Consider the following 16,536-nt stretch of genomic DNA (forward strand, 5'->3'; position numbering starts at 1 on the left):
CTCAGGCCCTCAGCCCACCACACACACCCCGAAGCCGCATGAGTAGTAGGGCAAGACGAGCCTCAGGCCCTCAGCCCACCACACACACCCCCACAGCCGCACGAGTAGGGCGAGATGAGCAGCGCCCGCTCGCCGTCGGCGGCGCCGGCGCCGCTGGACGACGACGACCTGCTGCCGGAGATCCTCCTCCGCCTCCCGCCGCAGCCGTCCTCCCTCCCCCGCGCATCCCTCGTCTCCAAGCGCTGGCGCAGCGTCGCCTCCGACTCAGCCTTCTCACGCCGCTTCCGCCGCCACCACCGCCTCAACCCTCCCCTCCTCGGTTTCTTCCGCGTCGAGCTGAGGGGCCGCTTCGAGCCCCGCTTCGAGCCTTCCCTCGACGCCCCAAATCGGGTCCCACCCGAACGCCTCTCCTGGCGATGGAACGAGGGTGACGACTGCTACGACCTTGTTGGATGCCGCCATGGCCTCGTGCTAGTCCTCAACAGAGCGCACACGCAGGTCCTGGTCTGGGACCCTGTCACCGGCGACCGGCACCGCGTCGCCGTTCTCCCGGGGTTCAAAATTGCTGGAGCCCCGATCAGCGGGACGGTGCTTCGCGGTGCCGGAGACGACGACCACTTCCAGGTGGTCTTGGTAGGCACTGATGGTGAGGAGGGACATATTACAGAAGCGATTGCCTACGTTTACTCGTCGGAAACTGGTGCGTGGGGCGATCCCATCTCGACACCGCTTCCATCCAAGCATGCCATAGTTTCTGTCAACAAGACTGCTGTGATGGTTGGGGATTTCATTTACTGGTTGCTCAAATCGGATGAGATTCTTGAGTTTGATCTTGATAGGAAGAGGCTATCCTTGATACCTGTGCCTGCGTGCTTGGATTTAGGGAGCGGCAGTTTCTTCTTCTCAGTTATACGGGCAGATGGCGGTGGGCTTGGTTTCATCTTTTTGTCAGGCTTCAATGCCCAATTGTGGAAGAGGAAGACCGATTCTGATGGTGTTACTTCATGGGTGCTGGAAAAAACTATTGAAATTGATAGGTTACTTCCTCCGGAGGATGTAGAGGCGAGACGGTCCCTAATGATACTAGCGTATGCCGAAGACAATGACACGGCTCTCATGTGGACAGGTGTTGGTCTCCGTGGTCGTATCTTCACGATGCAGCTTAAGTCATTGAAGTTTGAGGAACTCTTGCGAAACACCACCTTTGGTTACTTTCACTTATTCGAAAGTGTCTACGCTGCAGGTAATAGCATGCTTTACATCATGGGTATAAAAAACTAAGTTGATTTTCGATAATTGATTGAAGGAATTGCCATGCACACCCTTTCGTGTTAAGCTAACAATTTTAAGCAGTGACATATTACTTCTTTTTCTTTTGCTGCTTGATGACCTTTCAAAATATTGTGATGATGTTCTCTAGTGTTCTATTCTGATGCTTGCACGGTGCTGTTTATGTAATGATTATGATCTAGAAAATACATGTTAGTGCTATCTATTTTATTTTATGTTCAGGCGGTCAGCTCAATTGACCTACAGTTAGCCATTTTGTAATACTTGTGGTTCAAGTCAGAGCTAGCAAACTATATTTCACTTTACTACATGAACATTCTTTACTACAAGTATAGGTAGCTCAATCACTTTTGTTGCTAGGATTATTAGCTTGTTCCTTTCAGGCTAATCACTTTAGCCATTTTGTAATACTTGTGGTTCAAGTAAGAGCTAGCAAACTATATTTCACTTTATGACATGAATATCCATACAATAAAATAATGAATACACGGATTGGCAAACTCTTTTTGTAATAATCGAACTAAATTTGACTGTTGCATGCGTATTGACATATGCAATAACTGTATAATGGTCGTTTAAGCGTATAGCTGCTGTGCAGTTTCTCTCTCAAGATAAGATACTACAACAGTGTGAAGTTGAAGACAACTCCATGAAAACTTGCTTGAACAAACTGAAATGTCAAGTAGGTAGCTCAATATGTACATTGGATGCTTAAAGCTAGTTCTATTTCTTTCGTTCAATATTGTTATCTCTGACCATGCTACTAATCTTAAATTCATTATGATGCTTTTGTTTGAAATTTGCATATGATAGTTCGTTTTATCACTTTTAGGGGAGTCCCTGCTTTGAGTAGCAAGGTACCTGGGAAAACTAATAATTTCATTTCATTCTTCAAGCCAAATTTACTCGAAAAAGATAATCTAAATCTGAATAATGAATAATCTCAATCACTTTTGTTGCTAGGATTTATTAGCATGTTCTTTTCAGGCTAAATTTATTTGAAGATTAATTATATCTGAATAGTCTTGTTCACTTTTGTTACTAAGATTTATTGGCATAAATAATTTTTTTTGTTTTTCCAATTTTGTGTGGAGTGAGCTTAATAAATTCTTGATAAGTTGTCTTTCCACACAAGGTAATAGTTCGAGTGTGCATATTCATTTTTATATAATCAGTTTGTTTTTGAAATATTCAGTAAATTTGTCAGTAGGTCTGGTTTTGTTTGCCTTTTCGTAATATTGTCTCAAAGTTTTTTTTTTAACTACAACTCTGAGTTACTGAGTTTATCTAAATATTGTGATGTCGTATCATGTTTGTTTGGCTTTTCATTGATCATTTGAAAGTTTACGTTTGCAGAAACATGCATTGGTGGCGGAGCTGGTATTTTGCACAACACATAAGATGATTGCCCTGTTAGATATGCTATTGTGATGTACTGGTTGAGCAGGTAAGCCTATCTTCTACATGTAGGTTGGGGTAGTTGAGCTCTTAAGAAAAATGTATTAGTTTCCCTTTTACTGCCATTTCTCAAGTACATGAGAGGAGTCAAAGACTTTCTCTACAACTCTTTGCTTAGTTGTTGCCCACCCACTTGGCCACCTCTTGTCACGCTTTCATGGCAGACTGCATATTTGATCTTTTCTTGACACCCTGCTTCCTCACCCCTTCATAAGCAGCTCTCCATTCTCTTCCTCATGCCTTTGCCCACCTACCTTCTCTTTTATTTGCTGATGTTCTACCCCCACTCCAATGGATGTGCTCTTTCCTTACCTTCCATGTCCCTGTCCATCCAGCTACCTTGATTTTGGTTACCCCCTCCTTAGTACTCCCCCAGTTCCTTCTGTTAGTGCAGGTTCTTCTCCCTCCAGCCCCTCAGATGACTGATGCCTTAGGATCCTTACCCTTTCTAGGCATATGTTCATCTCTGCTCATAGATGAGAATGTTGTCATGTTACTGCGGATGCATCTGGTCCGCCCGATGGCCAGGCACGCTCTATGAATGGGCCCGTAGGTGCAGATGGTGACGGCCGAGATGGCTCTCGTCGGGACCACTCCAGCTCGCCTGGTGCGAGGACGACGCCGACGAGTCCCCGGGGCCAGATGGGCTCCCAGTGGCTCGTCGCGGGGTGCGGGACCGGCGGCGCCCACAGAAGACCTAGGGGTGGATGACTTATCGCGATTACTACACTCCTGGAGGAGGAGTCGACCCTTCCCCTTGGCGCCTCGGTCGCCTTGCTCCATGCCTCTCCCGAGCCCTCCGGCCCCATCGGCGATGTGGGTGGTTGCTTGGGGGCCGAGAGTGACACCAGCAGCGTCGGCCTCGACATCTGCCCCCCATCCTCGCCACAGCTGGCGTCGCCCGTGGCCGCAGCGGTCTCCTTGCCTGCCCCGCCGGTCCCTCCTTCAGTGGCTCTGGTGTCCACACCGCCAGCGGCGGTGGCGCCGCCGAGTCGTCCTTCACGCGGCAAGGGGCGTCCACGCTCATCTTCGTCGCCTGCCACGCTGACGCGTAAGAGCGCTCGTCTGGTGGCTCACCCAACGCGGTGGGGAAGGCTCTGCCGTGTCGCAACACGCAAGCTCGACCTAGGTCCGTCTCATTCGCTGTCTTCTGTTCCTGCTTTGACTGATGATGATGTGCCCGACTTCTCTGTCCTGGCGGGTGTGCCTCTTGGCCACTTAGCCAAAATTGCGGTGGACTCCGCCATTGTTTTTCGAGGGGAGAAAGGCCCTGCCCTGGAGTAGATCGCGGCCATCCAGGCCAAGGAGGTACTGGAGGGTTGCCTCGCGATGGCTAGAGCGAGGGCCACTTAGGAATCCTTGGAGGTGGCTCCCAACACGCCTTGGCCCCCGGTCCGTGGGATGCCCGACCCTCTTCCTCCGGACGAGGTCCGGGGCCGCACTAGGTCTCGTACTGCCCAACTCCGTCGCGCGCTTAGCCGTCCACCACTGTGGGGGTCTAGGGAGGACCCCTTGGCCGACTAGATGATTGCTCTCTTTTGGAACCTGCGGGGCTTCGGGGACGAGGGCCGCTGCAGGCAACTTGTCGAATACATGAGAGAGGAGAACATAGACATCGTTGCTGTTCAGGAGACTATGAGACTTGAGTTCTCCTTAGCAGAACTGGAAGGTCTAAGTAGGCACTTGTTTGCCTGGCACTGGTTGCCTTCTAGTGGAGTGGCTGGACACTCCGGGGGCATCCTTCTAGGTGTGAAGGATGCGACCTTCGAGGTTGGATCCATGGACTGGCGCGAGTTCTTCGTGGGCATGGAGGTCTGGGAAAGAATGATCAACTTCCAAGTGGGAAGTGATCGTGGTGTATGGGCCCACGGACCATAGGCGATCCCAATCTTTCCTCGACAAGATCCACACAGAAGTATCGACCGCCTGTGTCCTGGTCATCATAGGAGGTGACTTCAACCTCATTAGAGCTTCGTCTGATAAGAATAATGCCCGGATCGACGGCCCGGGCATGCAGCGTTTCAATGATTGGATCGCTGATCTCAGTATACGAGAGTTGGATAGGGTTGGGGCGAGGTTTACATGGACAAATCGTCAGTTGGACCCGACTCAGAGAGTCCTGGACCGAGTGTTCATGTCCCCGGAGTGGGAACTTCGGTTCCCACTTGCGTGCCTGCAGGCCATCACCGGCATCGGCTCGGACCATGTACCCCTACTTCTTTCCTCGAGTGATGACCGACCTCGGCCGCCCCCGCGGTTCCTCTTTGTGTCCTATTGGCTCCGGCAACCCGGGTTCATTGAGGCGGTGAATAGTCACTGTATGGCCGCGCGGTTGGAGCCACATCGTCAGATGTCGGTTGTGGACGAGTGGCACTTCTTGGCCAAGCGATCTAGACAGTTTATGAAGCGCTGGGCTGCCAATGTGGGACGGGACCTCAAGATCCGGAAGGGGGCTCTTCTTGAGGAGATTCGGGTTTTGGACCTGAAGGCCAACACTGCATGCCTCCCCCCGGAGGAATGGGCTCTCCGCTATAGCTTAGAAGACGACTTGCTGGAAATCTATCGCAAGGAGGAGGAATATTGGCGCCAACGAGGTTCCATTAATTGGGTCCTATTTGGGGACGCAAACACATCGTACTTCCAGGCGATTGCCAATGGCTGGCGTCATAGATGTACCATTCCCCTTCTTTGGAAGGGGATCGGTTGATCCAAGATCCGGACGAGATTCGGGACTCATGTGGATGGCTTTTATAAAGCCATGTTTGCCGCAAGAGATCGTGGCGGCACAACATTTGCTGACTCTATGTGGGAGGGGCCCCAGCGAGTCTCGCAGGAACAGAATGGGATGTTGTTGGCGGAATTCTTAGAAAAAGAGGTGGCTTCCATAATAAAAGGGATGAATCCCGCGTCGGCCCAGGGACCGGATGGTCTCCCGGTCCGGTTCTTCCAGGTGTTCTGGCATGCTATTAAACACCAAATCCTTTCGTTTTTTAGGGAATTCGCTCAAGGCGTGCTCGACCTGACCCCGGTTGAACTATGGTATCATCTCTCTGATCCCTAAGGTGCCTATCACAGTGATCAATGTGATATTTCGGATTCTTGCTAAAGGGTACGCCAATAGGGCAACCCTTCTAGCTTCCAAAATCACCCACCCGAACCAGTCCGCGTTCATTAAGGTTTGGTATATCTTGGATGGGATCCTGGTACTCCATGGGGTTATTCATGAAGTGAAGAGGAAACATCTCAAAGAGGTCTTCTTCAAGATCGACTTCCATAAAGCCAATTTTAGACTCGGCCAAGCGAGCAGGTCATATCAAGGGTATTTGCGTGCACCTGCTCGCGGGAGGGGGTCTCACCCACCTCCAATACGCGGATGACACGATCTTGATGGTGGAGAGGTCGGACGCAGACATCCAACACCTCAAGTTCTTGTTACTATGCTTCTAGGAGATGTCCGGCCTAACGGTCAACTTCAACAAGAGTGAGGTGATGGTCTTGGGATAACCCGAGGAGGAGAAATGGCGAATCGCCAACCGACTGGGCTCCTTCCCGACGACTTACCTTGGTATGCCCGTTAGTGACACCTGTATATTAGGAAAGGACCTTCGACCGACGGTGTCCAAGGTCCAATATCGGATCAAGTCGTGGCAAGGGAGCTGGCTCTCCAAGGCAGCTCGGTTCATTCCAATCAACTCTTCGATGACCAGCTTGCTTATGTACCCCATGGGATTCTATAGTTTGAACGAATCCCTTCATCAAGATATAGCTAAGTACTAGTCGAGGTTCTTCTGGGCGGGAAAGGATAATAAGCAGAAGTACCACATGGTGAAATGGTCGGAGATCTGCAAACCAAAGGACCAGGGTGGCTTGGGCATTATCTCATCCAAGCAGATGAACATTGCACTCCTTTCCAAGTGGCTATGGAGGATTACTTCAGGGGAGGGCGGGCTCTGGTTGGATATCATCAACGCAAAATACTTGCGTGGCCAGGGCCTAGCGTTTGCGCAGAAATCGGGGGCTCCCAGTTCTGGCAAATGATCATTCAGCTATTGCCGGTCCTCCGCATCGACTCTTCCATTTCGGTTGGTGCTGGTACCACCACCCTCTTTTGGTTAGACCGATGGTCCGGCCCCCAACCTTTCGCCATCCGATTTCAACCACCGTTCAACATATGTGTGGATCCTAACCTCACCGTCGTGGCCGCCCTGCATGATCTAGGCTGCATCGCATTCCGGCATACCTTCGGTTCCGTAGAACGGGACCTCTGGGATGACCTTATCGCCTGTGTGGCTCTCCACACCCCGGCGCTTGGGCCGGATTCGACGCAGTGGGACCTCGAGCCGACATGTCGATTTTCCACTAAATCTCTTTATCGGGCCATCCTCACCACCCCAGGCCCGATAGAGCTTATTCTCCTTTGGGAGATTAAACTGCCACTGAAGATTAGGATCTTCATGTGGCAGTTAGTTAGGGGCTGCCTACCCTTCGGCACGGAGGTTCTTAAGCGCAACGGCCCTTCCGACGGGCTATGCCCCCTTTGTTCGGTCCCTGAGGACTCGAACCACATCTTCTTTGTGTGCCCCTCGGCAAGATTTTTGTGGAGCTGCCTTCGTGAGACGGTGGGTGGCGGTTGGTGCGATGACAACATCCCAGATATGTTTGCGGAGGTGCTCACATTTCCTAGTATTGAGCGACCCTCCTTATGGGTGTTGGTGGGGTCGCTCTTATGGACATTATGGAATGTCTGTAATAAGCGGGTGACTGGGCATATTATCCCGCTGCATGTGACTGACGCAATTTACAAATTGTGTGGCTTTCTACAGCTCTGGAGGCCGCTTAGCAAGCGCCAGGACCGCATCTACATCGACAGGACAATCGCCGCGCTCCGCTCCTCCGCATCCTGGCTCACGCCACCGCTCCCACCGCTACTTCCGCCGCCTCCACCAGAGCCAGCCTAGATTTCGTTTATGCTTTTGGGGCTTCTTGTGCTGATCCGCCAGCAAGACTTTTGTCCCTCGTACTACTTTGTGTGTGTTTGCTGTGGTCCGCTGGACGTAACCTTGCTACCATGCTTTTGTCGTGGCCGTTGCTTTATAATATAAAGCAGGGGAACCCTTTTCATCGAATGCTGTCATGTTTAGTGGTAGTATAACTAGATACATCCTTTTTCATGTGCTTTATGGAGCTCTCTACTGTTTAACTTGTACCATTTGCTAACATTGCCTTTGATTACTTTTCTTGGTTATGGATCTTTTGTTTCCTCTCATTTACTTTATAGTTTATTTATACGGGTTCATAGCTATGCCATTTTCTCAGCATGTCTCAGAATGTGTATGTGTAGGCATGTAGCTATGCTTTGTGGCAGTCTATTTTCTCACATTCGATCATGTTTCAACACTTCATATTAAATAGATGGTCAAAATGGCATATGGCTAGATTCACCCTAAATATTTCATCATGAATTGCATCTTTGACTAACCTATTATCATTAAAAGTGGAGAAAAGTCCACATTTCAACCCCGAACTAACCAGTCGGTTCGGTTTACAACCCTTATATTCAAAACCGGTCACATTACACCCTCAACTTATCACGTAGTTCAAAAGACAACCTTTGACTTAGTTTTAGGCTAGTCAAACCGGTTTTGACCGAGTGAAAACTGACTAGGCAGCCAAGTCAGCAGCCCCACACACACATATTCTAACCTAGACCCCTCTTTACCTATGTCTCTTTGTTCGTTCACCCCAGCCCCAACCCAATCTCGCTGCCGCTTGGGTCACCTAGTACGCTATGGTCCGCCGCTGCACCACCTCCGCCGCCGGTGACCGAAGACCAGCAGCGCTGCCACACCACCGCCAGGTCCCTTCTTTTCTCCCCTTGTTCTCCTTAACCGCCACCCTGACAAGCTGCTACAGCTGCTGCCGCCGGTGAGCTGCTGCTACTGCTAACCTGGGTGAGCTGTTGTTCCTTCTTCTGTTGCCGCCGGCGAGATGCTGCTGCTGCTAACCTGGGCGAGCTGCTGCTGCTTCTTCAGCTGCCCCCGGTGAGCTGTGGTTGCTACTGCTCCCGCCGCTGCTGAGGTACTGCTGCTGCTGGCCCCGTTGCCATTGAGGTGCTGCTGCTGTCGCCCCCTGGGGTGGGCTTGTCCGGTTTGTCGAGGTGCGGAGATCGCATCCACGATTGCTCATCGTAGTCGATGAAGACTGAGGGAGTCCTGGACTAAGGGGTCCTTGGGCTGCCGGCCTATCTCTTATGGGCCGGATAGGTGGGCCGCTCTGGATCCGTTGCTAAAGGGCCGAACTACAAACAACTCCGTATTCAAGAAGGAAGCCTCTAAAGCCTTGGCATATCCTCCAAGTCAAGATGGCGTGTTTATTCCATAATGATATATTGACCATGTGTAACCCTAGGTACCCTTGCTGTCTATATAAACCAGAGGGTTTAGTACGTAGAGGCTAGAAGAACCATCATCCTACTCACCTAGGGTTTAGTTCATCTGATCTCGTGGTAGATCGACTCTGTAACCGTCATATACATATCAATACAATCAAGCAGGACGTAGGGTTTTACCTCTTCGAGAGGGCCCGAACCTGGGTAAATACCGTCTGTGTGTTCTCATGTTCCCCATCGATCTAAGATCCACAACTCGGGACCCCCTACCTGAGATCCGCCGGTTTTGACACCGACATTGGTGCTTTCATTGAGAGTTCCGCTGTGTGACCTTCGAAGGATCGATGGCTCGCCTAGTCATCAGCAATGGCGTCCGCAACAGGGATGTTTTTGTCCCCGGACAGATCTTCGCATTCGGCAGCATTGTGTTGCACGCCGATCCGACCGGCCACCTTGGCCAGGTCGAAAGTTTTACCCTCGATCAGGAGATCAAGGTTTGGGAACCTAGAGTTTGTCGCCAACTCCTGGGGAGATCTTATTCTGACAAAGTTTTCGGCTCCCCTTGAAGAGCCCACAAATCCCGATGCCTTGACTTCGGGAACGACAAACCCCACAGCTGAGACTGCCTCCACCTTGGGTCCGGCCTTAAAGCCCGGTCTGGATGATGCGACCGAATCTGCTTCGGCCGTATACTGTCCGGACGCGACTTCGAACGCCCCGGGAACAACAATACTACGGGTCGACCCCAAATACTCCAAGGGCATGGACGCAGCTGACCTTTCGTCATTAAACGAGATATTAAACCGGATTCAAGCCATGGGGATTTCTGACGGCCAATCCTCGGTCTATGACCAGATTGGGCATAGACCCGACTTTAGGGAAATTTACGCCACGCCTATCACACACCTGGTCGCCACCGTCGAAGATTTGGTCGAAGGCTCCCCCTCACGATCACCGGAGTTGAATACGGATTATGTTCGGATTTCCGACCATCAGGTCCAAGCCTCTAGCTCATAATCTGATTTTCGTCTCAAAAAGAGCCCGGGATCAAGCCCAGATTCAGCGCGTGACCTTGAGTCCATGCGACCGTGCCCGGTCAATAGTCCGGATCCCAAGCCCGGCGCGCCGGATTCCGCGATGGTGCAAGACACAGCTGCCAAGGCTCCGGACTCGCAACCTTTTGAGATGCAATTTTTTCCCACCCACCCCCCCATGTCGAGTACTCCCCAAGTAAGTCGGGGAGACCCGGCATATGGGATCTGATGTATGTAAAGCAACATCCTGACGAAACGGTCCACCACTTCTGGGCCAAATTCCTCCTTGTCAAAAACAGGATGGCGGACTATAGCGGCCAGGAAATCATAGCGACCTTCCGGCACAACTTCCGAGACGAAGGAATCTTAAACTGCCGAGACTAAGGGGTCCTCGGGCTACCGACCCATCTTTGATTGGCCGGTTAGGTGGGCCGCTGTGGATCTGTTGTTGAAGGGCCAAACTACAAACAACTCCGTATTCAAGAAGGAAACCTCTAAAGCCTTGGCGTATCCTCCAAGTCAAGATGGCATGTTTATTCCGTAATGATAACTGACCATGTGTAACCCTAGGTACCCCTGGTGTCTATATAAACCAGAGGGTTTAGTCCGTAGAGGCTAGAAGAACCATCATCCTACTCACCTAAGGTTTAGTTCATCTGATCTCGTGGTAGATCGACTCTGTAACCGTCATATACATATCAATACAATCAAGCAGGGCGTAGGGTTTTACCTCTTCGAGAGGGCCCGAACCTGCGTAAATACCGTCCCTGTGTTCTCCTGTTCCCCATCGATCTAAGATCCACAGCTCGGGACCCCCTACCTGAGATCCGCCGGTTTTGACACCGACAAAGACGACAAGGCAGCGCAGTTGTCGTTGGGATCAACGCTCCCATGGTCACTTACGTCCGTTGGGTGGCCGGGGCGTTCGCAGCGACGAGGCAATTACGACATGGTTGTTGGAGGCACCGATTTCCGTCTACTCCGGCGGCAATTGCTGGCCGGAGTTGGACGAGGTTAGGCGGCGGAATAGAGCAGAGCAACGAGACATGGGGATGGGAGGGCGTGCACTTCATGATGGAGGTGAGAAGTCTAAGAGACTGCCGGATTATATACTACTCTCTCCGTTCCTAAATATAAATGTTACTAGAGATTTGAATATGGACCACATACGGATGATTATAGACATATTTTAGAGGGTAGATTCACTCATTTTGATGCGTATGTAGTCCATATTAAAATCTCTACAAAGACTTACATTTAGGAATGGAGGGAGTACACCGGATAGTGGAGGAAGAAGCATATTAGACTGACATGTTGGACCCACCACTCCTTTATTAAATTATACAATATATGCTTACTACAATGCCACATCAACATTGACTTGGTCAAAACCGGTTTGACCAGCCCAAAAGCTAGTCAAGGGTTGTCTTTTGAACTACGTGGTAAGATGAGGGTTTAATGTGACCGGTTTTGAAGATGAGGGCTGTATGGTTAGTTCGGGGTTGAAATGTGGACTTTTCTCTTAAAAGTGGTAGGCAGTATTTTTTTGCTGGTGTACAGAGCAAAAAAGATGACATATTTGTAGATTAAAGGAATTGTATGTACTGATAGGATGATGCACGATCATTTACTTGAGGCTTCTACTGCATGTATTTTGTTAAATTTGATCTGTTAGCAAATAGCTAGCTCGTACATATCTGAAAAGTACGATTACGTTCTCAAATCCAAATGTTTCTCCTTTTCTACTCAATGAACCCCTCATATGCCCATGATAACAAAGAATGTTCCAAAATGATTTGATAAAGCTAGGCTGTTCAGAATTCCCCTCTAATGGACTTATTTTAACCACTAATATTTAGCCTATACTAAGATCAAATGTAGGCAAAAACTTGATGGCGGCATCAGAATTTCCTAGCATGCCACTATTCTACAAATCACCTATCGCTTCTTTATGTCTATATTGTTGGCATTGTGTTAATGCTGAGGGGATCCACAACTGGAGCTTCTGGTTCAAGTCCATAATACTAGTGAAGCCAACTTTTACTGTTTGAGTCATACAAAAATTGTGAGATATAATTTTAACAGCCTCTGCGTACAAATTGATTTGATTGATTAAACTGATTGCTCCACAGGTACCTAGAATTACATTCTGGTGGCTGATCTGCGGAAGTGGATTTGTTTTGCTCTAGGTCCTTCCATTCTGCATGCTGTGCATGTGGGGTCTTGTGTGGACACTAGTCAACTGCTTGAAGACATATCTCGCAAAAAAAAAAAAAAAACTGCTTGAAGACATAGTATTGGCCCTGTCAGTAATCTCGTCGATCATTTTTTTATGCTTGCAGGACGTTTTGTGGCAGGCAGTCAAAGTGTCGGTTGCGTCACTGTTTGCTTATGTGCCCGTTGTGTCATATCGGGATATGAAATTTAAATCACTGCTTGTGTTTTGTTCCATGACGCCATTTATGGCGGTGTGTGTACATGCATGTTGTTATATTCTTATTAGATGAAACTTTGTGTCGAAAAGGTATCATTGCTGCAGTGATGCTATTATGACTTGAATTTGTATTATGATCAAGCTGGTGTCTGAAACTCTGAATCACATTGCTGTTTTAGCCGTCTGCTGTTGCATGTGCTTTTTTTTCCTAGCCCTTGATTATGATGCTGCTGCTGCATAATATCCAACGCATGATCAAAATCCATATGGATCGGAGGGAGTATTATTTATAGCTATGCTTTATGTGAAGTCTAATTTCTCCAGTTTTGGGCTTTTGGCCAGGCCACTATGCATATTTAATACTTATTAATATCCAACACATGATCAAAATTGGATGACTATATATGTTTACTGATTTATTATCATCAAAGCAGTCATGAAAGTATACGTACTACTTGATGCTGTGTAGACAACAACAATTATTTTGGGTCATATTAAACTTAATATGCGGAACAATGATTCTTAAACTAGTGCACTTGTCGAATAACAAAATAATACGAACGCCATTCAAAAAAGTTGTGAAGTTGATTTATGCGAGATTACATGTATCTTAACATTAGATGGAGGAACACAAAGGTGTATAGTTTTGTGTAGACAGAAATGTCAGGAAAAAAAATCAGTTGCAAGTGTAATCGAATTGAGAGAGGAAATATGACACTGTCGGATGACACAACAACATTCAATTAAAACCTCATTTACTCATTGCAGCATATATTCTCCAAAGGCTAGCAGCAAACCACGAGAGCAAATATGACATTATCTGATTATTCACAACACCTAGTTTTCCATCCCACGATACGTCTCTCAACTTCATTTACTCCGCGGAAACAAGCCAGCGGTAGCCACCAAGCAGCTTCAAGTGCTACATTACTAATCGCTGTCTGAGCTCTCGCTGTCCGGATACGGGTAGTCAATACAAGTACTACTACCGCCGCCATATGCTTGGCTGCTTGGGTGAATAACAGGCTGATAGTTTTCGCATCCATAGCAATGGCCTAGAACGTAACATACAAGAAATAAAGAGTTAAACAAATATCAATACGAGGAAACAATGTAAGATTGCACTTAAAACATATTTGTGAACAATTGCAGCTGATGCAAACCTCATCAACAATAAGAAAACATGGGAATAATAATCAGGAAAGAAGCAATAGGAACAACTGCCAAGAAACGTACCTGCGTCATTTTCCCCAACTATACAGCACATGATCACATCATTCTCACTCCGAAAGTCGAGGTTAACTTCAGAGAAGAATAGCAAGGTATTGTCGGCATCAGCAGAATGCTGGTCCTCAGGCTGCTTAGCTGTGAAGTTATAATGGGCCCCGGCTCCTCCAAACTCGGAAAATATAGATATCACTTTTACCTCCACCAGTTCAAACTGAAAAATCAGAATGGAAAGACACGTTTAAAATGGATAATCAGGCTGAAAAGCCATCCCAATTGCTACAATCTCACATACACAGAGATAGAGAGGAAGACCTTGGTGTTGTTTGCTCTATTGTATTTACGCAGGGCCACCTCCGCGTGGTAGCGTGCAGCCTTTTGTTTTGCCGCGACTCTTCTTTCACGGCGAGCATTCCTCACCTCCAGAGGTTTCCTTTGTTTCATTACAACTGGCCTTCCAAGGGAATTCAGGTCACCATGGTAAGTCGACTTCGGGAGTTCAGGGAAAGGGAACCGAAACCTCCAACCATGTTCCTTCATGTTGATACCTTCAGGAGTGCTCCTCTCCTTGGACATCCAACCAGCTCGACTCCTGGGTCATTATTGTGGACAGATTGTTATGCCATAAGGAAAGAACAAATCACACGCACTGCACCGTATTGCATTAAAAATGTAAGTGTAGCATTTACCCAGTTGCTTTTCGTTCATGATGAAGGTGCATGCAGAGTTCTTGAAACATGATTAAAACTTGTCGGGTATGTTTGGAATCAAAATTTGACATGATGAATTGGACAGCTGCCAGGTGTGGATACTGGATAAAAACAGCTGAATGGAAGAAACGGGCGTACCACAATGAGAGCAAAACATGAGGTTCTGATATCATCATCTTGGAACTAGTTGCTGAGCCTTTCAGCACAATTCTAAGCCTGTCATCGATGCAGTTTGCAGTGTAGTATGGTTTTTAGAAGGAACAAAATTCAGCTAACATATGAGTTACGGGAGGAATTGTGTTAACCATTTTGCAGGAAAAATAGTTTGGAATATAAACAATGATGGACCACTTAATACTGGGAACCAGAGAATTTGCGGTGTCAATCTTGCAATGACATTCCAGAATGCCGAACGAAGATGCACAATGGTGTTGAAATTTGAATAGAGATCAATCGAAAAAAAGAAGTAAAGAGGTTATGTGTTTTAACTTTCATACCTCCCTTTTGAAGGGGCGCATGAGACGGCAACTTGATGGTGGTGTTGCTTTGTCTCCTCTGCCTTGGCATTCAAATTCTCTTTAAACCTGAAACAGACATATGAGTTACATTTAGAATGTCAAATGAACATGCACAGTGGTGTTGAACAGAGTACAACCCAGAAAGAAACTGAGGATTTTAGAATTTAGACTTGCAAATGCTGCAAACCAGAGGATTTGGGTTGTCGATGTGCAATGACATTTCAGAATGGCAAATGAGGATGCACAGTAGTATTGGGCAGAGCAACTAATAAAAATAGAAAAGGTGAATAGGTTGAGGGTTTTAATTACCTTGCATACCTCCCCTTTGAAGCGGCGCGTGAGACTGCAACCTGAGAATGGCGATGCAAATTATCCTTGCACCTGAACCAGAAGAAGAGAACGTATGATTTGAGCAGAATTACAGTAAAAGTAAGCCGAGTCGAGTCGAATCGTCTAGTCGCCTGACTAGTTTGCCAACAAATTAAAAGAGGAGAGGGTAATTAAGTGGTTGTTTGGCGCATCGTCTACTCACTGACCCAGAACAGAACATGGGGTTTATTCAGAACTAGGGTAAAAGGAACCCAGTCGTCTACTCGGCTGCAGGATGCGTAGAGCTATAACAAGGGTTTGTTTCCGTGGTGGCAAGCAAGCTCGGCGAAAGAAACCAATCGGATTTAACCATCAGGGCGTGGTTGGTTGGTTGGCACACCATGAATTGGCTGTGGTGCACTCCCCCTGCTTGCCACGGCAGGGTATGCTGGGACCGCGTGGGCGTCGGCGCCGGAGAAGGAGAGGACTGAGTAGAGGAAAACTGCAGAGCAGAAGGCTTACGGATAATCGTCGGTGCGGTCGCCGTCGCCGTGGTCGTCTGCCATGATCGATCGCCAGACCGGTTGCGCTGCTGGATCAACGATCGATGGTTGATGGACTCAGCGATCAGGACGGTTTATATATTCTGCTTCGACCCTGACTCGGTTTTCCTTCAAAACGTACGAATCCCGACTCGGCCTTGTAGCGGTCGATCGATGAGTAGGAGCCAGCGGCCAGGGCCACGGCCCCTACAGCGGCGTCTCGGACAGCCGGATCCTAACGGCGACAAGCGGGGATGGACTACCTACGCCCACGGCCCCGGGCCCCCGGCTCTGATAGCGAGGCGTCCGTCTTGAAGAACCAGAGCAAGAACTCCACCACCGTCTTGAAGAACTCGCTCGAACACAAATCCGTGGCTCCTTGATAATACCAAAGATTAATCTATATATACCAACTAATAAACAAGATAGGTATTCTTGTCCGTCATGTTATTTTGCAGAACCTCTTAATATTTCTGGTAATCAAATCCGTAGTCTAGTTTTAAGTCATACTTTCACTTTTAAACCCTGGTGTTTCTTGTAATCAACCCATAGGCCAGTTTAAGTCGGATATTCACTTTTGCAGGAAACCCCTAATAATTGGGTTAATCAACTCGTAGTATATACCA

The 16,536-nt window shown here is 48.2% G+C and overlaps 2 protein-coding genes across 3 annotated transcripts; one reads left to right on the forward strand and one right to left on the reverse strand.

Annotated features, from left to right (window-relative positions):
- Positions 1-42: 42 nt before the first annotated feature.
- LOC123123850 (uncharacterized) lies at positions 43-12,847 on the forward strand. 2 transcript variants are annotated; one of them, XM_044544486.1, is made up of 3 exons: positions 43-1,243; positions 2,647-2,737; positions 7,572-7,993. In XM_044544486.1, the coding sequence occupies exons 1-2, from the start codon at positions 115-117 to the stop codon at positions 2,688-2,690; spliced, it is 1,173 nt and encodes a 390-aa protein (XP_044400421.1). In that variant the 5' UTR covers positions 43-114; the 3' UTR covers positions 2,691-2,737; positions 7,572-7,993. The 2 variants fall into 2 exon arrangements, with proteins under 2 accessions (XP_044400421.1, XP_044400420.1); XM_044544485.1 differs by lacking the exon at positions 7,572-7,993 and adding an exon at positions 12,303-12,847 and having other exon boundaries at positions 44-1,243.
- Positions 12,848-13,282: 435 nt separating this feature from the next.
- On the reverse strand, positions 13,283-16,434 carry LOC123126214 (uncharacterized). The gene is made up of 6 exons (XM_044546590.1): positions 15,891-16,434; positions 15,369-15,440; positions 15,039-15,125; positions 14,147-14,423; positions 13,841-14,045; positions 13,283-13,659 (listed from the first exon to the last, which is right to left on the reverse strand). Exons 1-6 carry the CDS (start codon positions 15,932-15,934, stop codon positions 13,535-13,537), a joined length of 810 nt encoding a protein of 269 aa, XP_044402525.1. The 5' UTR covers positions 15,935-16,434; the 3' UTR covers positions 13,283-13,534.
- Between the last annotated feature and the right edge of the window lie 102 nt (positions 16,435-16,536).

This window comes from Triticum aestivum, chromosome 5D, assembly GCF_018294505.1.
Source record: "Triticum aestivum cultivar Chinese Spring chromosome 5D, IWGSC CS RefSeq v2.1, whole genome shotgun sequence".
Classification (NCBI taxonomy): domain Eukaryota; kingdom Viridiplantae; phylum Streptophyta; class Magnoliopsida; order Poales; family Poaceae; genus Triticum; species Triticum aestivum.

Excerpts from the sequence above, each read along its gene's own strand:
- LOC123123850 (XM_044544486.1), top strand. The coding sequence starts at position 115 with ATGAGCAGCGCCCGCTCGCCGTCGGCGGCGCCGGCGCCGCTGGACGAC. Across the intron at positions 1,244-2,646 it reads CGAAAGTGTCTACGCTGCAG|AAACATGCATTGGTGGCGGA; the intron begins GTAATAGCATGC and ends TTACGTTTGCAG.
- LOC123126214 (XM_044546590.1), bottom strand. The coding sequence starts at position 15,934 with ATGGCAGACGACCACGGCGACGGCGACCGCACCGACGATTATCC. Across the intron at positions 14,424-15,038 it reads TGCGCCCCTTCAAAAGGGAG|GAGTCGAGCTGGTTGGATGT; the intron begins GTATGAAAGTTA and ends ATAATGACCCAG. Across the intron at positions 14,046-14,146 it reads ATAGAGCAAACAACACCAAG|TTTGAACTGGTGGAGGTAAA; the intron begins GTCTTCCTCTCT and ends CTGATTTTTCAG.